The sequence below is a fragment of the Danio rerio genome, chromosome 1 (genome assembly GCF_052040795.2).
Source record: "Danio rerio strain M-AB ecotype USA chromosome 1, GRCz13ab, whole genome shotgun sequence".
Lineage (NCBI taxonomy): Eukaryota > Metazoa > Chordata > Actinopteri > Cypriniformes > Danionidae > Danio > Danio rerio.
Genome location: NC_141021.1, coordinates 53,224,884 through 53,252,193, shown reverse-complemented (window position 1 = coordinate 53,252,193; position 27,310 = coordinate 53,224,884). Strand labels below are relative to the sequence as shown.

The window sequence follows — 27,310 nt, the reverse complement described above, 5'->3', positions numbered from 1 at the left end:
GTCAGTCTTCAGTGTCTCAGAAATCTTTGCAACACGCTAATTTGCACATTGATAATACTGTCTAGATAATAGGGTTAGGTCGATAGACGATGCCGTTGTCTATTGCCGATGGCCAATAGACAACACAATGTTGAGCCGGCATCACCGATCCTCTGCCCCTGTTGCAAACCAGCTCGCGAAAAATAAACACTTAGTCCCCGTTTACACTAATACGTCTTAGTGTTAAAATGGCATTTTGGAATGAAAATGATCTACATCCTCACCGTGTTTTACCTAACATTTCTGAACAGCTGAAAGCACATCATGTGACCACACACACTGTCATGCGCTTGTAGCTCCAGAGAGCAGTGCAATAAAGTATGTACCGCTGGATCACGTCTCACGATAGTTGTTAAACGTGATATTTATTTGATCTTGTCTCTATCTGACGACTCTTCGGTCGTTTGAGTCTACCAGGTAACGTGTCACAGCATCAGTACACTGCTTTAGTCTTTTACTTTCACACTTGTACTTAGTAATTTTTGTGAAAACCTCAGATACTGTTGGTTGGGCACCTTTTTTACCAACCAACCTCCTGCTGAAAAAGTGATTGACAGGTGGTAATTTGTTTGTAACTACTCTTTATTTATTTATGATTTGTTTATGGGTAAAACAAAGACCATGCGGGTCAGGTAATTGAAACAGTAGGCTACAAATAATTAACTTGTTATAAATTAAATAGTTATTCATAAATAATTCATTCACCTCCGCCTATGACGATGATGCCATCGTCCATCGCGATGTTTCACATTAATCACCGTACGATGTCAAATTGGTCGACATCGCCCAATCCTACTAGATAATATTTAACAAAAACCTTTTTTAAAAAGTTGTGCAGTTTATTTGAATTCTTTTGGAAATAGTGTTTCTTTTTTAATCAGCATATTTGATCCTTTGTACATTATACCCGTTTTACTGTCATTTTTAATCAATTTAATGCATCATTGCAAAAGTCAAACTAGGGCGGTGTGATATTGAAGAAAAATGCGATAGCATGTAAAAACAATGCTATATTTGATATGCAATACCATACTAAATATTGTTACACCAACATGTATTTCATTTTATTTCTAGGAAAACCAGCATCTGTACATCTTTTAAAAATACAGCTTTGTTTAAATGTTGCATAAAACAAAAATAAACAAAACATCACCAGCCCTTTCCTCTACTGGAACAGATTTATAAACCTGAAAACATTAAGAACAATCAGCAAAACAGAAACAATTGAAAGAGTAGATTAACGTGCAGTCTTATTGCTTTCTTAACACGTCTCTTTTGCGGGGTCATATTTCAGCATCCTTACTAAAATCGGTATCACTTTTTCAAGCTGTGTAATGACAGGTACAAAAGATACTTTTGTATGAAACCACTAATTTATTGCAAACCATTGTGATGTGTATATTGAAGTATTTACAATTGCCATATTTTGATAATTTCCATATATTGTGCAGCCCTAGTCAAAAACCTTTAAACCACACTAACCTAAAACCTTTGGGACATTAATGCGCTTTTGTTTTATGCTGTTTTCAAGTGGCATTTCAAGTTAAATGATATCTATAATATCACCTATAATAAAAATCCAAATGTTTTGACTAATCTCTATTTTTTTTTATTAGGTCACACAATGCACTCCAGTTGAAAATACAGATTCTTCAAGAAAACAGTTGAGTCCAGACAACCCTGCATCAACACCAAGAAAAAAAAAGGTAAGATTCACCAATATTCTCTATTTAGATAACCATATCTCTTTTATAGAATTGCTTTGTCAGATACGCAATGTAGAGGGCTTGAATAGTTTTTATTTTTGCTGGCAAATACGGTCACGATCACCAGCGATCCACTCCTGACAGATCGCTGGTGAACTACAAATGTCATGTTGAGGAACTACAAATCCTATCAGGCCATGTCACACACACCAGCTGCTCATCACGGCTGATGAGACACACACAGCTGAGACTTGTGTTTCCTGATCATTCAGACTATTTATACACCGCACATACACCAGTTTAGCATGGAGTTTTTGATGTTGATGTATGTTTGTATTTTTTTGTTTCGCCTGGTTTTTGATCTTAGCCTTGTTTATTGTTTGATCTTTTGCTACCTATTTTGACTAGTGGTGGGCAAAACGAGGCTTCATGAAACACTGAAACAGTCGAAGCAAATGTGTCCAAGCTTCGAAACGTTTAGAAACCCGTCTCTACAGTGACACCTAGTGGTCACTTTTTGTGTATTGCACTGGAACAGCTTCAGTAAGGAACATTTGAGCAAATTGAGGTATTAAACACCACTTTGTAGCATTGAACCTTCAAGTGATTTAGACAAGCAGTTAGGATTTGTGAACACCATACGGGGATAGTGGGTTCGATTCCAGGCTGAAGTTATTTTGAAATGCTTTACTATCAGTTGGTAATGCTTTGTTCTTGTATCGTTTCGTTTCAACTTTGGTCTGACATTCGAATAAACACTTTTGTGAATAAATTTGTCTTGTTTTGGTCATAAAACAGGGTTGTTGCTAGATCAGATACAGTTGTGGCCAGAAGTTAACAAGAATTATTTATATTATTCATTAAATTTCCTATTTGTTGTATTTTATTAACGTCAATCCAAAACCCCAAACCCAACCATCACAGTACTGTAAAAATATTCATTATTGTTTTAGAGTGTTACAAAAATGATGCTAAATTGTTGGCGTATCCGCAGCTTTATCCTATCTAGACAACACCATAATACAGTAACATTATTAAAACACATAAAATCATGATGTTGGAGTATTTGTACGGGATTCGAACTCAAAATTAATTTGAAACACAGTGACAATGTGCATACGCACGGTCCATTTGGCCATATGGGACAGAAACTTAATTCTGAGCATGTCAGTCAAATGCAAATTCTCCATGTCTCGAAATGCTTCTGTAATGATCAACGATTTAAATCGCTTTAGTCACGTGACCAGGTGTTTCGAAACACTTTAGTCACGTGACCTGGGTGTTTCGGATCATGCTTCGGTGCAGTGTTTTGAAACACTTGCGCTTCGGGATCTCAACACTGTGCCGAAACGTCAGTTTCATGTCAGCCATCCCTAATTTTGTCTTTATGCCAGTTTTTTGATTACATTTTTTGTATTGCCTTTTTTGTACCAGCCACTTTTATTTGTCCCTGTTTTGCATAAATATAATCTTATTTTACCTGTACTTGGATCCTCGTCTCTGTTATTCTTTGCTTTGATCCCCACCCTTGACAAATATCTTGTAAAAAGCGATTACCTAAAAAAAAACTTGTTGCCTTATAACTATTTAGTAAACAAACTGTGTGCATAATTATAAAAGTTAAGTCAATGGGTTTACTGACTTTTTTAAAAGTAAAATCAATATGTTGCTTTAACGGCAACGGGTTAACTGGAAATTTTAAAGTAAAGTAACTAATCCCTTTTACAGTGTATAATTGAAATGAAATAAAAATTCACACAATGCATAGATCTTATTACGAACAAACAATTAATTTTATGTTTATTAAATCATACAAGTTAAACCAACATATTAGGAAATACCCATTCTTATAAAATACCATAAGAAATACTTCCTACTTCTGGAACTGTTAACTGTAAATTACAACCACCATTTATAAATTCCATCACAATATATTAGATTGCAGTGTCAATGAGGAAAAATTAAGCACTAGTTGTGTGATCTCTTATCTAGCCATTAACCACAAGTAAGTTGAGAGTGAAATCCTCATTGTGGTTTCCTGGAAGGAAGCGTCTTCGCATTCGTAAATCTGAAATATTTCGCCATCTTCCTGAAATATCTCTAAGGTCGTAACACACACCGCCAAATGCTGTGTTTTTGTGTTATCTTTGCAATCCAAAGCTATTGAAAGTCCTGTGTTTACATAGACATGTGGTGCTGATCAAACCGAGTTAGACCAGATAAGGCCTGTGGGAGAACCGTCTAATCTGCAAAGCGATGAAGTAAACAGGCTGAGAATTGCTGATGGAAAAAAAGACATGATGTGACTTTTGTGAAAAATAAGAGCACTTCCTACAGCGGAGACGCTTCCAGTTTCATGAGGGGTCAATGAAATCATTCAAACATGTAGCACTAGCTGAACTGGCCTTCTCAGATTTCCAGCATTTTGTTTTGGGAAAAGCAGCATAAACAAATAGAACTTCATACATGGGACATCTGTTGACATCCGAGTTTGACAGAAGTTATCTTGACTTCTCTGCCATTTCAAGCTGATGAACATTTGCTCATTGACTTATTTAGATTGGATACTCTTTATCTCTTAGTTTCGCATTTCCTAGTTTTGATTTCATTGTTATTGTCATTGAGTTTTCAATACAAACAATCACAGAAACGTGAAAGAAATGGTTTGCTTATCATTAACCTATACAAGTGTTAAAGGTCACAAAGACTTCATCGGACCCTTAATTGATCAATGCATTGCATCTAGGTTTTAAGTTTCTAAAAAAAACAAAGGATCTTGCTGAACTCTAGCATTGTGCTTCTCATTGACATGCTTAATGCATTCCATAGCAATCAATAACTGTGCTTACTGTACATACTTTGTTTTGAATTTTTTGTTAATAATCAATGTGATAGACCATCTCCAATATGGTGAATCTTGAAGGGTGTGTTAATTATCTCTGTTGAAATGTAACTAGTCAATACATTACTTGAAGATTCTCCACCAATTGCTACATTTCCATCCCCCTATTTTTATGCTCATTTTTAATTATGAGCATAAAAAAACCGCTGATGGAAACGCCAAGATGCGTATACATTTTGAAAATGCACAAACAAAATGCATGCGCGTAACTGAGTAGGAAAAACTTAACCCAATAAGATGCACATAAACTACGACGGAAACACTTTTACCGAACTAACTCCAGAATGATTTCCACGTGATTTCGTTTTAAGAGATCATTTGATGATAAAAATGTGTGTGAATGGACAAACCAGGCGGCTGAGCACATTGTAAAACATCTGTAATGTTGTTTTGCTCATTCTAAAACACCTTAACCATGTCAGTATTGGTGTTGTTATATTAATAATGACCTCCAGCGCTGTCAAGAGCGTTTGTTCTCCACGTCTCATGCCTTTAAATGCCACCACACGTTCATTGCACATCGGCATACTGTCTTCTGAGGCACAAGTTATATATTAAAAAAAGAAAACATTCATGCAGCTTCTCCTACTGCAGTAAATTCGAATCTGCTGCCATGGTGACACACAGGCTTTATAGCTCCATGCTCTTTTTAAAAGCACAATCTCGTTTAAATTTAAAGCCACAGTCGCCAAAATGGCACAATTTGGAAGAAAGCCTAAAGAGGGGAATGTTTAAAAGAGTAATTATTATTAATAATAAGGTATTATTTGTGTGGTAGTTTGAGCTGAAACTTCACATACACACCCTAAGGAAATCAGAGAATTATTTATAGTATATTTATATTTATAGTATATTTATATTTAGGGTGCTTTCACACCTACACTTTTGTTTCGGAACGTATCTCGTTTGCCCAGTTAGCGCGATTCGTTTGGCATATGTGAACAGGGCAATCGCGCTCTGTTCCGCACCAAAGCAATTGCTCCGAGACCACCTGAGTGAGGTGGTCTCGGCTCGATTGAAACGAACCCTAGAGCGGTTCGATTCCAGTGAGAAAACGATCAGATCCGAGCGCGGTTATATCACAATGTTTTATGGATATGTAATAGGCATATGAAGGGAGAATTATGAGTATGGCAGGAAGTTTTGCGAGTCTCTGGATGCCCGCAAACGAGTGATGATCTCCTGGTAATCTCGCGTCTCCCTCCCGGTCCTCAAATAGGCATCGTCGCACACCCTTCTCACCCCTCCCCACCTCCCCTCCTCAGACACGTCGCATGCGCGCACCCTGTCAATCACCACCAAACCACCACCTCTCCTGACAGCTGAGCGGGACGCTGCAAAATAAACCCTGACACTCTGACCAATGTGAGGAGAGTTTACCCGCACGTGACTTGTTTTAGCTCTTTTGGTCCGATTAGAAACTTTGCCGTGTGAAAGCGAACCGCTCCAAGAGCAAAGAGCAACAATGTAACATTTGTAATCTCTGTTTCGGAACAACTGAATCGATTCACAGTTGTGAAAGCACCCTTAGAGACTTATTTATAGTATAGTTTAAGACTTACAATACGTCTCCTTTAATGTGTGTGAATGCAAGTATGAACACTACACATTTTAGATTGCTGACTGATCACATGGTGTTCCTATTTTTTATTTTTATTTTTTGCTAGGTCACTCAATGCACTACAGTTGACAGTGCAGACCTGTCAAGAGAAAATGAGTCAGGTGCAGACGACCCTACACCCACACCAAGAAAAAAGAAGGTAAGAGTTGCTGCAAAACATCAGGCAAGGGTTTAAATGAATAGTGGAAATAATGAAAATCATAATGTTCAAAATTCCAAGGTTTATAAAACTAAAGATGAACATATAGCCACTTAAAATAGAATCTGTAACCAAAAATGAACCATTTATTTAGGAAAGATGTATACTGCCTGACAAAAGTCTAGTCGTTGATCCCAGTTGTAAGAGCAACAAATAATAACTTGACTTCTAGTTGATCATTTGGAAGGGTAGATTTTTCTGATGAATCGTCAGTTGAACTGTATACCAATCATCACAAATACTGCAGAAGACCTACTGGAACCCGCATGGACCAGTCAAGTCAAGTCAGTCAAGTTTGGTGAAGGAAAAATCATGGTTTGGGGTTACATTCAGTATGGGGGAGTGTGAATGATCTGCAGAGTGGATGATCAACATCAACCGCCTGAGGTATGCAGACATTTGTGCTGCCCGTTACATTACAAACCACAGGAGAGGGCAAACTCTTCAGCAGGATAGCGCTCCTTCTCACACGTCAGCCTCCACATTAAAGTTCCTGAAAGCAAAGAAGGTCAAGGTGCTTCAGGACCGGCCAGCCCAGTCACCAGGCATGAACATTATTATTGAGCATGTCTGGGGTAAGATGGAGGAGGCATTGAAGATGAATCCAAAGAGTCTTGATGAACTCTGGGAGTCCTGCAAGAACGCTTTCTTTGCCGTTCCAGATGACTTTATTAATAAATTATTTGAGTCATTGCAGAGATGTACGGATGCAGTCCTCTAAGCTCATGGGAGTCATACACAATATGAATTTTTTCTCCACTGCCTTTTATATTTTCTTTATCTTTATATTTCTTTATTATATATTCTTAATCCAATGTCTGTTACTCTATACTGTACATTATTTCTGTTAAGTGACAAGACTTTTGTCAAAGTCAGACCTTGCTGTCATAATGAAATAATTAAAAATCAAGCCATGATCATATTATATTTTGGTAAAATAAGCTTAATCTAAAGGCCTTTGCCTTTCATATAAGCCACATCTGATGCCAAATGATCAACTAGAAGTCAACTTATTATTTGTTGGAAAGGCGACAAGACTTTTGTCAGGTAGTGTATATTCAATTAATCCAAAGTGACAGTAAACATATTACATCCTGCAATCCTGAAAAGCTGCATCACGTTTACCTCAATAATGTAAATGCTGGAGTAAATTATAATTTTGAAATCTCTGATTTGCAATACCAAAGTTTCTGTTAAAATGTAATAATATGTAATAATATTGATTAAGTCAGCATTGGAGAGCATACAAGTCTTCTATCTATATTTAAAAGTCTGACCTCTTATCTACAGTCAATGAGTAACTAGTTTATCTACACACATACTTATAATGTAAACAGCAGTAATGATCTGTACTTAAGCTTTTAAAATCAATCAAGATAGCTATTCTATTTTAAAGGTGTGTTACGCTGTAAATGCTGGGTTCTACACAATCGATTTGAGTTGGGACAACATGAAGGAATTAAGTGAACTTATTCATTTTTACAAATTTAAGTGGGTTGAACGTAAAACAATTAAAGGGGTCCCCAAACAAAACTCAAGAATTGTGTTGTTTCTGCTCAATTTAAATCAGTGGTTTGAACAAACAGGAAACGTCATTTTTTGAGTGTACTGTATTTTAACAATTGTTTTATTTTAGAAGTAAAATGTTTAATGGAATTATGAACAATTCATGTTGTTGATTTTTTTGCAGTTTATATACATTTTAAAGATATTTTTTGTAAGTTTTTATGATATTTTGGTGGACATATATATATTGCAGCCAGTTTAGACCAGTCATGTCAACTTCTCAGAGTATATAGTAGGGGTGTCAAAATTAATTGTTTCTTCGGTGCACCGTGATGCAGACGCAGACAATTCGGTATCAGTTCAGTAATAATCATAACCGGTTATTATGTACTGACGTCATTTATCTCCTATGCGATCTGTCGCGAGGGAGGTGAGCGCGAGTATTTACAAAATATGCCCGTGGCATAGGCAGTATAGGCAAATGCTAAGGGCGCTGTATATCCAGGGGGGCGCCAGAAATGAGCACAGTTCAGTTAGTTTTGTTTTCGATATTCCTGACACATTCAGTGTTAGACGGCAATAACTCAAAAACCTCTTACCCTAAAAAGATCTAAAGTGTGTTTCCTACAAAAAGACAAAGCTGGTTATGTTTCACAGATGTTTTTTTATTTTTTTTCACTCGACATTACGAGCACTGCTCCGTTTAAGCCCTCGCAATATGTGTTTAGCTGGGAGAGCTCGCGCTGAGAGGAGCTTTTTTTCGTTTTTCTGCTACGCTCAGCTCGAGCTCTCCCTGTTGCGAGGGCTTAAGTGTGTGTTTGTGTGTGTGTTTGTTTGTTTATTTGTTTGTTGCTGTCTATGTTTGTGTATGTGTGTGAATGAGAGACAGTGTGGTGCTGTGTGTCTGTGTGTTTATACAGACAGCTTGTTATAGCCTCCCCCCTAAAATATAACACTGTATATAGAAAGCATCGTCAATGCACCGTAATGCACCGAGATATCGAATTGAACCGAAGGCATGATAATCGTAACCGAACCGAACCGTGAGACCAGTATAGATTCACACCTCTAGTATATAGTAAAGTTTTTCTTAGTCGATTCAAGAATGAATTATTTAATGTTTCTCTCGGTCTTACGGCTGTGCGTCCACAGTCAGCTGCAAAGCCAAGCGAAAGTAGGCTTAAGTTGACAGGTAATGCACAAATGCATACGATTAACGACAGCTATAGAAAGTCAAAGCAAAAGATGAATTCCCGGACATTTTAGGACATTTAGAAAGCCCAGCCGGACAAATTTTTTAAATTCCAAAAAGGTGCGTCTCTGTGGGTCTGCAGAGATTTTACACTATTTTAACCATAGTAATCATAGTAAAAAATGTGTCACTAACTATATGTGGGTGGCTGTTAATATACCTTGGCGTCTCGCCCAAGTAAAGTCTACAGTATGTGTGAAAGGCACTAGTGTGTATGTGTTAGTGTTTAAAAACAATATATAATTAGTGCACTACAGTGGTGTAAGATAACAAATTACAATTTAAATTACATACTTAAAGTACTGTAATCTTTTTTTTTTTCCTCAGAAATTGTGCTTTATTAATTGTACTCTAGTTTTAAAATTGTGTACTTTTGCTTTCCCTTGAGTACATTGAGTACTTTTATTCCACTACTTTCCTTCAACCTGCAGTCACTACTGTATTTTTTTCCAGTCTATGGGGATTAGAAAAATCAGTCCTGTGCAATCAAATTGCAGATAGAAGGTAAATCGCCTCTTAATGAACTAGCCCAAGACATGGGCGATTTATAATTGCAGCAAACTGTTTGGAAGCATTAAAAGTGTCCAAGAAGATATCCAAAATCTTTACACGCAATGACCCAGAGACTGTTTAGATGCATGTCATTGATGAGAAGATGACGGATGTTTGCTGTATGATGACCAAAATACATTGAGTAATAATTACAACAGATACTTTTACTCTACTTGCACTACATTTTTAGGCAAGTAATGGTACTTTTACTTCAGTATGATTTTTCACTACTCTTTCCACCACTGGTGCACTATATATTCTGAGACTCTCAAAAGCTCTACATTTGCTTTATATGATGGTGAACTGCCTGAACTCTTCACAGGAAGGTGACTGTTTCATGTACTCCATGGTAACCTGTGATGTCAACTCTCCAACCTTTCTCTAATCAGTCATTGCAAGGCTTTTAATGCAGAACTCAATGAAACAATGATTTTCCCGGTTGCCGTTTGCATCATTAACACATTAGCGTATCGATGTCCAGATCTCACTCAGTTACTGTGCCTTAAATGACTCCCACGTGGACTACAATCGATAGAGTCCTCTTTACCCCAGTCAAAGCCATTACCTACTGACCGTCTGAGCCTTCCCGACTAAGTGGCCGGAGGATCAATCTAATCCTATTGTAGTCTTTTGTGTTACGTGAATATATTGCATGATCTCATTTGCAAAGCGAGGTACATTTGGTCATTGCTTCTGATGGGCTGTTGTTCAGAAATCAATGCTAGGTTTAAATTTCAATTGTCTCTTGAGGCGAAACAGATTTACAGCTGCAGACTGATTGAATGACTGCGATTTCGTTTAGTTTAAGGTCCTGTAATACATGGGTGTTGTTTATTTGAAGCTCAGCTAGTTGTTCTCATCGTTAATTGGCAATGAGTCGACCTGAACCCGACTTGGCTTATCTGCGAGTGCGATTTTTTGCATATTACACTTATTCGACAGGTTTTCGCCAGGTAGTGCCGTTATCGGTTAGCAAGGTAAGACAAATATGCTCTAAACTTATTTATACACACCTTTTATTGCAAAAAATGTGCTGATTTCATCAATACAACTTAAATTTACTACACAACAAAGCAAAATATGACAGGATTGCCACAGATTTTTTCTTTGTACAGTATGATAAAGGTTTACCGTAGTATGCTGAATGTGTTTTTTCTGTTGTTTTGTTTGTATGTTAATACCAACAAGAATATTACAGGAATAGTACATGAAAATAGACACAATCATGGGGTAAATAATGCAGAAATGTGAACATAATAAAATACATTAACGCAACAAGTATGTGCTAAACTTATTTTTAAATGCCTTACCTTACAAAAATGTGGTAATTTTGGGCTACTTCATCAATACAACTTAACTTTACCACACAACAAATGAGCCAAGCAAAATCATCACAGGATTTGCACAGCTTTTTCTGTTTGTTTGGCATCACAAAATTTACAATCGAATGCTGTATGTGGTTTTTCAGTTGATGTTTTTTGTATGGTAATACCAACAAGAATATTACAGGAATAGTACATAAAATACGACACAATCTTGGGGTAAATGCTACAGAAATGCGAATAAAATATAAACATTAACGCAATAAACCGGGCTAAACTTTTTTTTAACACACATTCCCTTACAAAAACATGGTGATTCTGTGGTACTTCATCAGTGCAACTTAAATTTACCACACAACAAATGAGTCAAGACACATATGACAGGATTACCACAGCCTTTTCTGTTGTTTGGTATCACAATATTTACAATCGAATGCTTTATGTGGTTTTTCTGTTGGTGTTTTCTTGTATGGTAATATTAAAGGAACAGTACATAAAATATGACACAATCCTGTGGTAAATACTACAAAAATGTGAACATCTTTTAATACATCAACATAACAAATATGTGTTAAACTTAATTTTACATGCCTTTCCTTACAAAAATGTGGTAATTCTGGAGTACTTCATTAATAAAACTTAAATTTACCACAAAACAAATAAGCCAAGCAAAATAGGACAGGATTACGACTGAATGGGTTTTTTCTGTTGTTTTGCTTGTATGGTAATACCTACAAGAATATTACAAGAATAATATATACAATATGACACAATCCTGTGGTAAATACTACAGAAATGTAAACATATTTTAATACATTAACACAACAAACATGCGCTAAACTTATTTTTACATAACTTTCCTTACAAAAAATGTGGTAATTCTGGAGGACTTCATCCATACAACTTAAATTTACCACACAATAAATGAGCCAAGCAAAACGAGAGTGTTGTTTGGTATCACAAAATGTGACATTGGATGTTGTGTGTGGTTTTACTGTTGTTTTTTGTGCGGTAATATCAACAACATCATCACAGGAATATTACATCCTATACAAATAAAATCATGTGGTAAAACATTAGTAAGCCTGTATGAGATTATATTTACAGTGTTAAATGCATTTTTCAGGTACAAACCATCACATTGTTTGTTCATTATTGCCTAGGGCTGGGTATCGTTTAAACCTTTTCGATACGATACTTTGATTTCGATATTGGTTCCTGAACAATACTTTTTTGACACCAATTGTTATAATTTTTTTTTAACAAAATTACTCTCTTTATTTTTTGCTGATTTTTCCTTGCAAAAACTCTTAAAAGCTCAAAGAAACTAAATGTAACCAAACAATTAATCAGTCTAAATAAATTCAAATAGTTTTCAGTTAAACATGATTATTATTTCATGTCAAAAGGACATTCTTAGGCAGTTCTACCTTAAATTTTGCATTTACCACACTAGTTCTATGTGGTACGTCTAAAGTTTTATCATATATAATTCCTCAGGTCATTTTTGTAACAGTTTGCACTAAAGATAATCAAAACCCCCAGCTTCATTCTCTTTTTTATTCTTTAATCAGTCTATTCATTTTTATATTTCAGGTGAAGAAGATTAAGACAGAAGCTATGTCCAGATCTATTCCTCAACCGACTCCCTCTGGTGATCCAGTCTCCAGACCTTCGCCCCATCTTCCAGACCGAAGCTCAGGTGCTGGAGATCAGTTTCATCTGCACAGTCCAGACGGGAGTTTCAGCCCTAGTGCTGACAGCATGAACGTGACCATGAGCCCTGCTAGATCAACAGGAACCTTCAACAGGTCAGTGCACATTTAGACACCTTTACACTAGACAGGTTATGTTTAGCTCATTTACTACTATTGTTCTGAGTGGTTTTTATTGTTAAACCACTCCATTCCGTACTCATCTGGTCCAATCAGCATTTAGTTTTATTTGATTTGGTTTTATTTCCCAGAGTGCTGATATTGGAACTATTTGGAATGCAATACAAATGCGCCATTAATTGCCTTGCCAATGCAAGTGTTACATAAACTGCAATATGGGCGATTAGCAAATATTTCAGTTTTTGGGACTACTTTTTTATCCAGACATTTATTTCGTTGATTAACAAAGATAAATAAATAGCGTGTTTTGAATAACCAGCTATGGAGAAATTGGCAGCCATGCAAAAGAGTGGCGACTTCAAGTTGTCACGTTTTTTAACAATTGTCAAACCTTTCTTAGAATTCCCAGGTGAGAATAATTTGTAATCATATTAAAACCATTCTGCATGACAGTGGAAAAGTGTTTTTTTTTTTTATTCAACAGAATGTCACATGGTATTTTAAAGTGTCCGGAGTTCCCTACAACAGCTTTAAATGCATCAAATATGCATATTTTTAATGCGTTTTTATGCTAATATGCATTTAATATCAGGATTATTCTGGAATGATTTTGATTCAGTTTGTTTGAATCGCTTTGAGGCTTAAGGTCTGTAAGCCCCTCCCTTCCATAAGCCAACTCTGCTCTGATTGGTCAGCTAGCCAAGTCTGTTTTGATTGGCAGTTCTGTATCTATTCTGTATGTGAAACTAAACGCCCATTTCAGAGTGTTCAAATTTTGTGGATAGGCAGGGATTATGCTAATGTGTCACTTTGACCGTGCAGAAGTTTACAAGAGCAGGAAAAAGAATCGAAAATATAATAATTTGTTAAGGCTTTTCAGAGTCGACTCTTTCTTTTATAAGACTTAGGTCTTCATAAGATTTATAAGATACTTTATATATCATACTTATTTTTAGCAACTTTGCAGAGAGTTTACACTGAATGACAGCTACATTACAAACTGCAAATGGGATATTTCCTGGAAAACCATTTGACCTACTCTTAAAAGCAACTCTGGTGTGACGGCTCTGACAGTTCAGCTGAACAGAATAGGTTGCCACCTTGCTATGCACAAAACAAACAGAGCGAGACCTCTGAAAATATGGGTGTCAATCTGTTTCCATTTGAACTTTGGTGCAATTTGGCTAATATATGAATGCAACTCAGACTAATGACATCCAAACAAGCCAAAAATAGAATGAGAATTAACAAGCTGCAACCCTGAAATAAAGAAAATCCTCAAGCAGACCTGTTTTCTTGTTAAAAATAAAATGGTTGGTGTGATGAGGGAATTCCTGTTTACAATAGCAAAATATAAATATAATGTTTAGACATACAATAAGTGTGTTTAGCCCAGCACACAGCACTGTTGTCCTGTCATTACAACATTTGTTTAAAGGTCCTAGGGCTTGAACATAAATGTGAGACCGTAAATTCTAAGTAAATCAGGGCTAAATGTATTATTGTTTGAACCAAGAGAACCAAACTATACTGTAAAAATATCTGTTAATTGTTCTGTTAAGTGTTTTCCATTTATTTACAGTTGTGAATTGCAATATGGGACCTGCAATTGACTTTTAATGTGGAAAATTCAACTCTACGGTTTAACAAAGTAACTTTTATTGACAATTTAGTAATTTAAAATAATATAATTTATAAGCAAAAAAGAATATAGAGAGAAATGAGTCAGAAATAACATAAAATGTGCTGGCAGCTTATTACAAGATTTTTGCAGCATAATATACAACACCAACACAGACAATATCACTTTAAACTAGTAAAAATAAAAGTCACATAAAAGTCACTTTTCAGTACTTCAAGGTTATAAGTTGTTTGAAGAATCTTCAAGGTTCCACAATGCAATTCAATCGCATAAATAAATGTGGAAAAACAAAAACATGAATAACAAAATAAGAGAAGCTGCTAATTTACAGATATTTTTTGTAGTTTACAAATAAAACAACCTGTTTTTATTCTCTTTTTTGTTTGTTTTTGAAAATTGTTCAATTGTTCATGACTTTTAAAAAACTATTTAATTTTATTTTTGAATATGTTGGTTGCCTGTGTTTTCTGTGACTCAAACTCAAAAATCTTCTGAAGCCAATTGCCTGAAACTTTTGTTTCCTTAACTTTTGATTATTTGCAGTTACTTAAACTATCAGGTTTTGTAAACAAAGTTTTAAATTATTAGGACTTCATATTTCTAGTTAATTAAACATACAACTGAAAGTTTACCAAAAAAATTTCCAGACAGGAAAATACTCAGACATGAAAACATTACAATATCCCGAGGTATCTGTGCATGCAGCTTAAATAGTGTGTGCAATCAGTCCTTGAAAATGCTCCGGTGGTGTGTGTGCAATCAGTCGGGATCAGGAACATGTGTGCGTGAACGGAGCGCATGTATGGAGTTGTAGTCCATGAAATGGGGAATCTGTAGTCCATTAGAGCTTGTGAGTGTTTTCCAGCGATCTATAGTGTTTTAGTACTGAGTCAACATCTTAAACCAACATCATATTGATGACAAATACAGACATTTATTCGTCAGGTATGGCAACCAAAATTCAACATCTGATAGACATCATAGTGGTAAAGTCCACACAACGTCAAGCAGTAACATCATTGATATTTGGTTGATTTTAGGTTGGACGTTAAGACATTGAGGTCGGCTTGACATTGGGTTCTGATGTCAACCTGATTTTCATTTCCAAACAAAATGCAACGTCCCCACGACGTTGAGGTACAACGTCAATCTGACGTCATGTTGAGGTACCGTGCCTGCTGGGTGTTTAGGGCTGTTTAACATCCGTCATCTTCTCATCAGTGACATGCATCTAAACAAGTCTCTGGGTCAATGCGTGTAAAGATTTTGGACATCTTCTTGGACACTTTTAATGCTTCCAAACAGTTTTCTGCAATTATAAATCGCCCATGTCTTCACGTAGTTAATTTTTATGCCATTTACCTTCTATGTGCGATTTGATTGGACAGGAATCACTGATTTTTCTAATTCTTATAAACATAGACACCGTTGACTTTTAAGTTGAGTAAACTTAAAAATGTCCTGATGCTGGTTGCCTTAATTTGAAGTTTTCGTAATTTATGATTTTTGACAGTGTATATGCAATCTATTGATGTAATGCTAAGCTATGTTCAGCATTACAGTCTTCTACGCCACACGATAATTCTGAAATCAATTTAATATTATTGTTAAAAACAATGTTGAATGTTTTGTTGCTCAAAAGAGTTCAAAGGACAGCATTTTTCAAAATCATATAAGCAATCTTTTGTAACACTTTCATTGCATCCCTTTACTTTATAAACACGCGATCATTATTTTCTTATCAAACATGATTAAGAAATACAAAAAAAAAAATCTCCTTTCTACAGCAATTTATAAACAATAGTTTGTATATAAAGAGCAGCAAAACAGCACAATGCAATAAAAACAAACATGTGATAGCTTATCACCATGTTAAACAATACCCACACATGCGGGTTAATTACTTATTTTAGGTTACATTCTTTATCTTTATGGCTACAGAAATTCAGTAAAAAAGATTTCAGAGCAGCAATAATCCTGTGAAATCTTGAAAAGAGCAGATCAGGTGCACATGTTTTCAAAGCTTTAAAACTCTGAAATGCTTATCTAAGCTTCTCAGCAATTTCCTTCTGGTTACTGGAATACTGGGATTATTTTACTCTGAAAAAAGAGGTGGCACCATAACATAATTTCAAACTGTGACAAAACATTACAATCTAAATATACTCCATTTTTGTCTTATCTGTTGGTTAAATCACAGCAGTGTTAGCAGATAAATCTAACATTTTATTACCTTACTCCTTTTTCCATTTTAACCCTTGTCCTTTTATGACTCAATAAATATGTGTTGTAAAATCACAGAAAATGATGCTAATGACTCATGCCTTTTTTTAATCATTTGGCTGCAAGCAGATGACTTTTATATGCCAGATGTTAGCTTGAGCCTAGAATCATGAGGTTAAGCTGAATCATTAGCACGAGAAATGTAATTTTAATCTAAAATCCAGTTTTATTGAGGTAGTCATAGTTTTTCATACTGTTAATTTTGTTTAAATGTTGTTCTTTTTCAGAGCCAACGTAAGTTAAATGTGTTGAGACTGAAGCCTGGTTTATACTTCTGTGTCAAGTGACCGGCGTAACCCACGGTGCATGCAACACCCATAGCTGTGCATTTATACTTCTGTGCGCTGTCTCTGTTGGTCTGCATTAACACTTCCAAAAGTTGGCAGTGAGGTGTAAATTTTTCTCTGAGTCGAGTTTCTTCGCTGCTGTTTTGCTTTTCCTGAACACTTCCGGGATGTACAAGTGGCTCAAATTCGCTAATTTTGAGGCAGGAACCGGCGGACGTGCAACAACTTTAACCATGAGGTAAACACAAAACAAAACTCTCCTTAACGGAACTCCACACTTGTAAACAATCGCTAAATCAGGCTCGCACCATTCGCGCGGCTCTCGATCCCGCCCAGACTCGTCAGCGCTACCAAGCCGACCAATCACAGAGCTTGCGCTATGCGTCGTTGCGACGTGTAGTTACGTTTTTTTAAAGGTGCACGTCAGCAACGCCGATGGCCACAGCGAAGGGCTATGCGTCAGCGACGTAGCATATGCCGCCATTTGACGCAGAAGTATAAATCAGCCTTTAGGGTCTCATTCATTTGCGTTCATTTGTATCTAATGACAATAGCTTGTTATACTAATTGGAATACACGATTGTAATTGGTGAGTCAATAGGCAAAAGTCGGGCTTTATTTTGAGAAAACAACCTCCTGAATGTAATTTATCCCTAACATATTGTAATGTCATAAGGACGCTGATTTAAACTGTTTACTGTTATTTGTTGTTCCCAGCCACCCAAAGAGTCAAATGAACTGGAAGTCCTAACACGTGTAGAAAATACTTCCATATTGCAAAAAAAAGGCGGATAAGAACATACTATATAGTCAAACAATGACTGAATTTACATGGCTGAGCTATGCCTTTCTCAGACAGGTTCAACGTGTTTGAAAATGTAATAACTTATGATGCTCCACAATTAGATGTTCGTTTACACAGCACCACAAGCATGGAGGAGTGTCAATAATGAACAATAGATGTGAGTGTCTGTACCTGAAACACTTATGCAACACTGTCTGGGGTAAATATATTCCAATACAGGCTCACTGGTGTTAAACTGTTATGGTGCCCAATTTATAAATGCACATTTTTTCAATGAGAAGTATTTGGGTTTGCAGCACATTTTTAGGTATCGCATGAAAAAAAATTATGGAAATGTCAAATTTTGAAAGAAAATCTGATAATTCACAAAAAGAACTGTATATATGATCAATTGAGATGGTTTTGGACTATACAAATGCAAATAATGGCAGATGGAAACACATATGCCGAATAAGCAATTGTTTGTTGGTTACTAGATTATCAATACTACAGTCCGTATCACTAAACACTTTATGGAAATGAACCTAATTTGCATTTGGAAATCGTTTTTTCTTTTTTTGCAAACTTTAAAAAAGATTAACTTCACGTTTGGATGAAAACCCTGCTACTGTAATCTGAATAACTAATCAAATACAGTACCTTTCGTTTGATTATCGAGTCCTACACTTGGTTCCTATTTGTGAACAACATCATCTTCATGACTATGCCAATGTAAATCATACAATTTTAGCATGTTTATTGTTGCTTTCATTCAATTTCATCAAGTGAAATTTCATAAACTAATTTCAAGAGGAGCACTTGATATGATTGATCATGAATGGCTGTCCATCTGTAATCAGTAATAATCCAATCAAAGTGATCCAAGCTTACAATAAATAGATAGTTTTCTCCCTGCTGCTCTATCTTCATTTTGGAAGAATCCCCCTTCCACCCCATATCCTCCTCTTCCTCCTTTTTCTAAGGGGGAGCTCTCGAGACCTGCCTGACCTTGGATCCCCTTATATGCTTATTGACTGGGCGGGAGCCTTGGGCGCAAGTATCTCAGAGCTCAGGGTTCTCTCCCGGGACAACATGCCTAACCTGCTATTAAAGCTAAGCACATCTAAGTAGGAACTCTTAAAAACAGTTGTTTTAAGTAGTAAAAACTCCATTACCTTTTCTACATAGGGAACTAGATTTTTAATTATAGTTTATAAAACGTTGATATTGTTACTAGATGGTACTGTATATGCTTTTGGTAAAACCATATGTTCAAATTATTGCAAATAATTTGAAACAATAATTGTACCTGCAGAATTTGTTGTCAAATAAAACTCAATGATGATGCTGTACTGTAATAAATGACCAAAATGCTGCAACATTGTCAAAACACTTAATAAATAAATGTATATATACACTCTACATCACACACACCAAGATAAATATAAGCCACAAGTTTAAATAAACAGTGATATACACTCATCGGCCACTTTATTAGGTACACCTGTCCAACTGCACGTTAACGCAAATTTCTAATTAGCAAATCACATGGCAGCAACTTAATGCATTTAGGCATCTTGACATGGTCGAGACAATCTGCTGCGGCTCAAAACGAGCATCAGAATGGGAAAGAAACGTGATTTAATTGACTTTGAACGTGGCATGGTTGTTGGTGCCAGTCTACAATTGTGCCTGAGGCTACAAAATCACACAGGCTCACCAAAATTGGACAATAGCAGATTGCAAAACCTTGCCTGGTCTGTTGAGTCTTGATTTCTGTTGCAACATTCAGATAGTAGGGTCAGAATGTGGTGCCAACAACATGAAAGCATGGATCCATCCTGCCTTTTATTAACGGTTCAAGCTGGTGGTGGTGTTGGTGTGATGGTGCTGCTGATCATGTCTATCCCTTTCTGACCACAGTGTATCTTCTGATGGCTACTTCCAGCAGGATAATGCTCCATGTCATAAAGCGTGAATCATCTCAGACTGGTTTCTTGAGCATGACAATGAGTTCACTGTACTCAAAATGCCTCCACATTCACCATATCTCTATCCAATAAAGCACATTTAAGATGTGGTTGAACAGGAGATTGGCATCATAGATGTGCAGCTGACAAATTTGCAGCAACTGCGGGATGCTATCATGTCAGTATGAACCAAAATGTCTAAGGAATATTTCCACACAGCAAAAAATGCTTTTCTTGCTTAGATTTTTTGTCTTGTTTCTAGTCCAAATATCTAACAATTCCTAAATCAAGAAGAATTTTCTAGACAAGCAAAACATACTGTCTTGTTTTGAGAAATAATATGCCAATATTAAGTGAGTTTTTCCTTAAAACAAGCAAAATAATCTGCCAAATGGGGTAAGCAAAATAATCTTACGTCAAAAGAAAAAACAAGATTAATTTGCTTACCCCATTTGGCAGATTATTTAGCTTGTTTTAAGGAAAAACTCACTTAATATTGGCATATTATTTCTCAAATAAAAACAATTTGTTTTGCTTGTCTAGAAAATGCTTCTTAATATAAGAAATTTTAGATATTTAGACTAGAAATAAGACAAAAAATCTAAGCAAGAAAAGCATGTTTTGCAGTGCAGTACCTTGTTGAATCTATGCCACGAAGGATTAAGGCAGTTCTGAAGGCAAAAGGGGGTCCAACCCGGTACTAGTAAGGTGTACCTAATAAAGTGGCCAGTGAGTGTATTTCTCAATTTTTAATTCAATCGTCATTTGAAATGCTTAATGGGATTGTACTTGTTTTTCTTTCTAATCCGTTAAGTATACATACTTTACATTTCTTTGTTATTGTTACAATTCTTTTGGTTTTGTTTCTTTTGGTTATTGTTACAATTCACTTGTTGGTTTGGTTCATGGCTTATCACGATTTTAAAATACTGTGAAAATAATGCCTATTGGAAAAATACTACCCTAAACTACAATACTGAAAACATGGAGGGGGGCACTAAAGAACATTGAACTGTAATATTTCACCAGACAAGTCAGTTTTCCAATAATTAGCCCTGTATTTCAGGCAAGAGCAGAGTATTTGAGTGGATCCAGCTCTGTTGTCAGCTTGCTGTCACTTTCTGTATGTATATGTGGACCTTGCATCTTCCTGTGGTCTCTTGAAATGCAAAGCAATCCCGCAATCTCGCCTTTGTGCCAAATATTAGATGGATTACAGCGTACTTCTGTGACTGCCGAAGCATATCCATCTCAGAAATGCATCCAGCGAAAGGTCTCGTGACGGAAATCTGTAGATTAATGCACTGATTTCAGTTATGATCATTATAATGATGCAGTCAAGTGGTAATTTTCCATTATATCCCGCAGCACACAAAAGCTTTTTAAAAGGGCCTTGTTGTTCACTCAGGGAGGTGGTGGTTAAGCAGGATTTCCGTTTTGTAATTCATGACGGCAGTCATTATTTTAATACCCTTGTCAGACAGTGTAACACCACTTAATAGCTCGAGTGCTGTGGAAAAATATTCCCTGCGCAAGCTTGCGAAACGTCTTTTAAGGTACTGTGCGGTACCCTAATTCTTAGCTGGGTTTACGGTAAGAATGCAACTTACGCATTTACAACAAAAGGGAAGCACCACAACATACACAAATTGACCAGAAATCATGTGATCCGAGAGCTGTTTTGGAGCCAAACTGACCTTTTCTGAATACAGTGTAAATAAGAGCTGAATAGTTTGCACTGATTGTTGCCAATGCTTTATTATTGACTTCCCCTTTCAAGCGCACACACACGCGTGCGCACACAGACGCACGTCTTAAAACAATGTTCATGGCAATGTTGCACGTACTTCTGTAAATCGCATGCCAAGTCACTCAATAAATGCGCCCTTCAGTCACCTTTGCATCTCTTCTTTAAAAGAAAATGTTCAGAAATAACAACTAAATTGATCACAAGTAGTTTTTAATTATATTTTCAGCTACATAAAAAAGTCTTGTCTTCCAGTCTAGACTTTTGCTATTTATTAATTGTTATTTTTATATTTAAATTTTTGATTTGTTATCTTTTGAATGCATTCAATTATTATTTTACATTTATATTTAAAGAGTTCAGATGCAAAAACCTCTAAATGTCATCTAAACTTTTTTCTTTTAAAAGGAGCATTTTTCTTTTGTCAGTGGGTCAAGTAATTTAACTTTTATGCTGATAAACACACTACCTGACAAAAGTCTTGTCACTGATCCCAGTTGTGTTAATATAATACAATAATAACTTGACTTCTAGTTGATCAATTGGAAAAGTGTCAGAAGGTCGAATTTTCTGATGAGTCATCTGTTGAGCTGCGTACCAATCATCACAAACACTGCAGAAGACCTACTGAACCCACATGGCCCCAAGATTCTCACAGATATCAGTCAAGTTTGGAGAAGGAAAATTCATGATCGAAGATATTGAAAGCAAAGAAGGTCAAGGTGCTCCAGTACTGGCCAGCCCAGTCACCAGACATGAACATTATTGAACATGTCTAGGGGTGAGATGGAGGAGGCATTGAAGAAGAATCCAAAGAATCTTGATGTACTCTGTGATTCCTGCAAGAACGCTTTTATTTGCCGTTCCAGATGGCTTTATTATTAAGTGATTTGAGTCAATGCAGATATGTATGGATGCAGTCCTCCAAGCTCATGGGAGTCATACACAATGTTAACTCTTTTTCCACTGCAGCATGAGTTTATATTCTATACTAAACATTATTTCTGTTAAGTGACAAGACTTTTGTCTCAACTAAGTCAGACCTTACTTACTGTCCTAATTAAATACTTAAAAATCAAGGCATGATCAGATTTTATTTTGGTAAAATAAGCGTAATCTAGAGGCCTTTGCCTTTCATATAAGCCACATCTGAGACCAACAGATCAACTAGAAGTGATTATTTGTTGATCCTAAAACTTAAATAGGCGACAAGATTTTTATAAGTTAGTGTATTTTCATTGCCTGTAATGTGAAAAAACTTAACATAAACATAGAAGATGCTTGAAAAATGCTTGTTTTTGAAGGAAATTTTTAGATGGCATTTAGAGGTTTTTGCATTTGAACTCTTCCTTTGCTCCTTAAACATGAAAAAGTAGCTAATTTTCCATTTTATTTATTAGTTTTCTGGTTAATTATATATTTTTACTCAATTCTCATGTGCACCGCCTATAAACTTATGTAGCTTTTTAGCCTATGTAGCGTTTTAGCATCGATATAGCAATGTGTAAATGTGCAATAGTATGCCAAGCAATTTCAAATGAATATTAACTACTTGGACAAGTTTGTCACAAGGATGGATTGTGTTAAATTATTTACATAACAAAGACTATAAAGTGCTGTTTTTCATTTCATTATCGAATTTCTGTACCTCAAACTTTTAGACTCCTCTGAAAACTATGCAGCGATATCTATTTCATTTTATCTTCGTTCTATTGTTTTCATCTTGGCTTTAATTTATTAAATTGTGTGTATACATTTTTTTTGTATAATTTGGTACATTTTATGCTGATTCAGTAAAATTAAATCATCTTAATGTAAAATGGTGAATTCTTTCCAAATAGATTCATCTTGTGAAATTTTAACATAATTTTAATATGTATTGCAGAAAAACTAAATATTGCAATATCAGTTTTTTTTTATATTGTGCAGCCCTAACATATGGCTTGCTTGATTTGGGACTTGTGGAGCTGCACATCGATAGATTTGCTCTTCAGTGTTTGGACTTTCAGCAGTGAATCTAAACCACTCTGAACTAAACTGAACTTCAACTCTGAACACTGGACTGACACCATTTCAATTTACAAGAACTTCTATGATAAGCTGTTTTGACAATCTTCATTATAAAAGATTATATAATATATATAATAAATTATTATATTATTATTATTACCTTACTATTATACTTTTATAGAGAGTTTCCACTTTAAATTTACTACAGCGACAATATTGTACTTTTTTTTGGTCTTCGATCAATTTTATTGCATTAAAAAAAATCTGGCAGATTTTATTTTTTTATTTTTTGTGTCAAACTCTCTGCTCCATTTGCCACATTTCCACAGACATTTTGTTCCAAATCCAACGAATGATGATAAAGTCGCCTGTTTTTCCTCTGAGCCTGGTTTTTACCATGTTAGCCATTGTTTATTGGTGCTAATGCAGTCCCACTGGTTTCCCGGAGATGTGGATTGTTTTGCTTTCCATTGTGATATTAATTCCCGACAAATCTGAATCTGTGAACCGTCCACTCCTGAGCGCATCGTGTTTTTCTGGCCGGTCTCCAGCAAAAGTGAAGTGGATATGGTTCTTTGCAGCTGTAGTAATTACTGGAGACAAGTCAAACAAAAGCTCCGAACGGCGGCACTACGTGTGCATTGTTCCCCAGACAATAGGTACTCTTAGACACTCGGCCCATGTGCTCAAAAAAACTGTTTTGTTTACTCTGACAAATACCAGATATATTTAGAGCAAGCTGTTCGGTGATTCTGACCTCGGTTTTTTTGTTCTGTTTGTTTTTTTTCTCCATTCCAGCCCACAAGAAGATGAAAGACCAATATCTCCTTTCTATATTAGGTAGGAACACTCACAGTTGCTCACGCTCGAATTATATAACCTCTTTGCACTTGTTGCTGAAAAACATGCTTTTTTGGGGGGGTAATGAATCTCACAATGAAAATGATCTAGATGTTGTGTTTTATTGCGCAAATGTATAGTACATGAATTAGAAATGAGATGTTTTGAATGTTAAAAACATACAAAAGATGATGATATGAGAGGCGCTGGACCATAAAACTAGTCATGAATGTCCATTTTACTTTTAATTCTGATTTATGCCTCATCTAAAAGCTGAAGAAATAAGATTTTATTGATGTATTTGTTGTTAGGACAGTACAATATTTGGCCGAGATACAACTACTTATAAAAATTATTATTAGAGAAAATATTTTAGTAAATTTGTATGTATTTTGACCGAGATACTACTTGAAAATCTGAAATCTGATGGTAAAAACCAAACAAAAAACTTAGTAAATCACCTTTAAAGTTGTCCAAATGAAGTCCTTAGCAATGCATATTACTAATCAAAAATTAAGTTTTTAAATATTTACAAAATATCTTCAAGTAACTCAATCTTTTCTTAAAATTTGACTGATTTTGGCCTAAAGGAAAAATCTATTTTTACCCATAAAATTTATTTTTCACGTCTAATTCATCATAAGAGATATATTTCTGTGAAAATGTGTAACTTTTTTAAAAATTGACAAGCCCAGCAGGCAAAGGACGTCTACATGGAGTCAGATTGACATTGTACCTCAACGTCATGGGACACTGCATTTTGTTTAAAAATTAAAATAAGGTTCATGTCAGAACCCAACGTCAACATCGGAAAGATGTTGCATTTTGGTTACTTTCTAACACAACCGAAACACAACAACAACAAAAAATCAACGTCTAATGATGTTACAGTTTCAAGGTTTACCGCAGTTTGGAAAAGTCAAGGTTTCTGTTATACCAATCCTAAGGTGTGTGTAAGTTTTTTTTTTTTCAAAATTATTTTATTTTTTATTCTTTATCTCTAGCAGAAAAGGAACGTTTAGATCAAACATTACTGGTCCAAAATAGTTTAAATGTTTCCTAAAATAAAATATATTGTGTTCAATGGGAGAAATGATGTTTTTTACTCAGACTTTTAAAAATAACTTATTTTGAAGCAGTAATCACATCACGCAAAGCAGCTCTAAAATATGCTCATTTTACATGTCTGGGGAAAATTGTTTTTTTCCCCCTTTAATATATTATGGTTTATTTTAAGAAAATTGTAAAGTATTTTGAAGCAGTAAACATGTCAGGCTAAATAATTCAAATAAATCATTGGCTTCTGCTGTCTTCATTAGTTTCAAAAACACAGTTGAAAAGGCATCTTTGGAGATATTTCTTTTCTGTGAATATAAAGCCACTGCACTGTTCACTTTTAATGTGGAGACTCCTTTTCTGCTGGAGATACCGTTGCCCTAAAAAACTAAAACTAGTTGTAAAAAAAACAAAAAAAAAACTTGCATATACCGTAGGAATGGTAACAGAAAATTTTAATGGTTTAAAATTGTAACTTAAACGCAATAAACTTTCAAAATTATTATCATTCCAATACTACAAGATACATGTAAATGATCGGAAAATTCAAGCATAAAAAACTAAATATCAGCCGAGGAGATTTTAATTTACAAGTAATTCAAAAGGGAGATCAAGTGTTAAATGTTTATGACCTGAATGGAAAATAATTGTTCTTGTTTTAAGCTAAAACTGACTTCAGGAATATTTTGGAATATTTATTTATGCTTTTTACTGAAGGGTGGTTCTTGATGAAAAAATAATAATCGTATTGAAATTAATTTTAAACAAAGTAATACGGCATTTCCTCAAAAAGAACGAAACAAAAACAAGAAAACTATTTAAATAAATAATAATAATAATAATAAAATAGCTCCGTATGATTCGATATGTGATTTTATGTATGAAACAAGTTTTAAAATAACTTACTTCAGGATTATACTGTAAGACACTTTGTAATTTCACTTCCTGATCATGACTGAACAATATTTACACATCTGTGCTGGAAAGTGACAGATACACTCATAAACTCATGTTTTTGCATCGTGACAGTCACGTAAATGTCATGTTATTTTGCTCAAATCATTTGCATAAAAACACAACAGTCAGCACGAATGCTCCCTCGAACAACTGAAATCCACTTAGTGTCACGTCAGGGACAGCTTCTCCTGTTTTCTCTGCGAGTTCAGCCTGAGCGTGATGGATCTGGTAGTGGGCAGGTGAAAACAAACCTCTCGCGTGGTTGTTTATTCAGTTCCTTCATGTGTTGACTCATTGCATCAGCTCAGGTCGCCTCTCGTACCATAGAAACTGACCCTTCACACATTTCCCATCACATAGTTTACTGAGCCCTGCCCTCACGTCGCGGACGCCACACTCTCCCTGAGAGCCTTAAAGGAACAGTTCACACAAAAATTAAACCTGCACCAGCCTGACACAAATACAGAGTTCTTCATTTATCTGTTGAGGTTTCACTAGTTTATCTACTTCAGGATTATTTACTCCATAAAAAATGCTTGTTCAAAACTACTTATTTAAAAAAATGAGTTGAAATAACTAAATTCTTAAGGTTTTTAGGACAACTTTGTTGTTTTATGTTCAATCCACTTAATTTTGTACACAATTAAGGTAACTTAATCAATTTGTGTTGAGACAACATGAAGGAATTGTGTGGAACCAAGCAGTTTTTTTACAGAGCACTCAAAAAACTTTTTTTGTTTTTGCTGTTTGTTTAAACTATTTGATTAAAATGAGCTGAATCAGCACAGTTTTTTGACAAC

The 27,310-nt window shown here is 35.5% G+C and overlaps 2 protein-coding genes across 17 annotated transcripts in view; one reads left to right on the top strand and one right to left on the bottom strand.

The window, feature by feature from the left end:
• Positions 1–27,310, bottom strand: part of otx2a (orthodenticle homeobox 2a) — a 238,850-nt gene that overhangs the window by 168,861 nt on the left and 42,679 nt on the right. The gene's annotated exons all lie outside the window — the stretch shown is intronic.
• fam13a (family with sequence similarity 13 member A) overlaps positions 1–27,310 on the top strand; it is a 96,748-nt gene that overhangs the window by 28,383 nt on the left and 41,055 nt on the right. For 8 of the 16 annotated variants that reach the window (XM_087237754.1, XM_087237747.1, XM_087237749.1 and 5 more), the window contains 4 exons: positions 1,656–1,745; positions 6,315–6,407; positions 12,696–12,910; positions 24,456–24,497. In XM_087237754.1, the coding sequence (XP_087093880.1) occupies positions 1,656–1,745; positions 6,315–6,407; positions 12,696–12,910; positions 24,456–24,497 (440 nt within the window). The remainder of the gene's footprint in view (positions 1–1,655; positions 1,746–6,314; positions 6,408–12,695; positions 12,911–24,455; positions 24,498–27,310) is intronic. The other 8 variants (XM_087237756.1, XM_087237751.1, XM_087237753.1 and 5 more) reach the window with 1 other exon arrangement.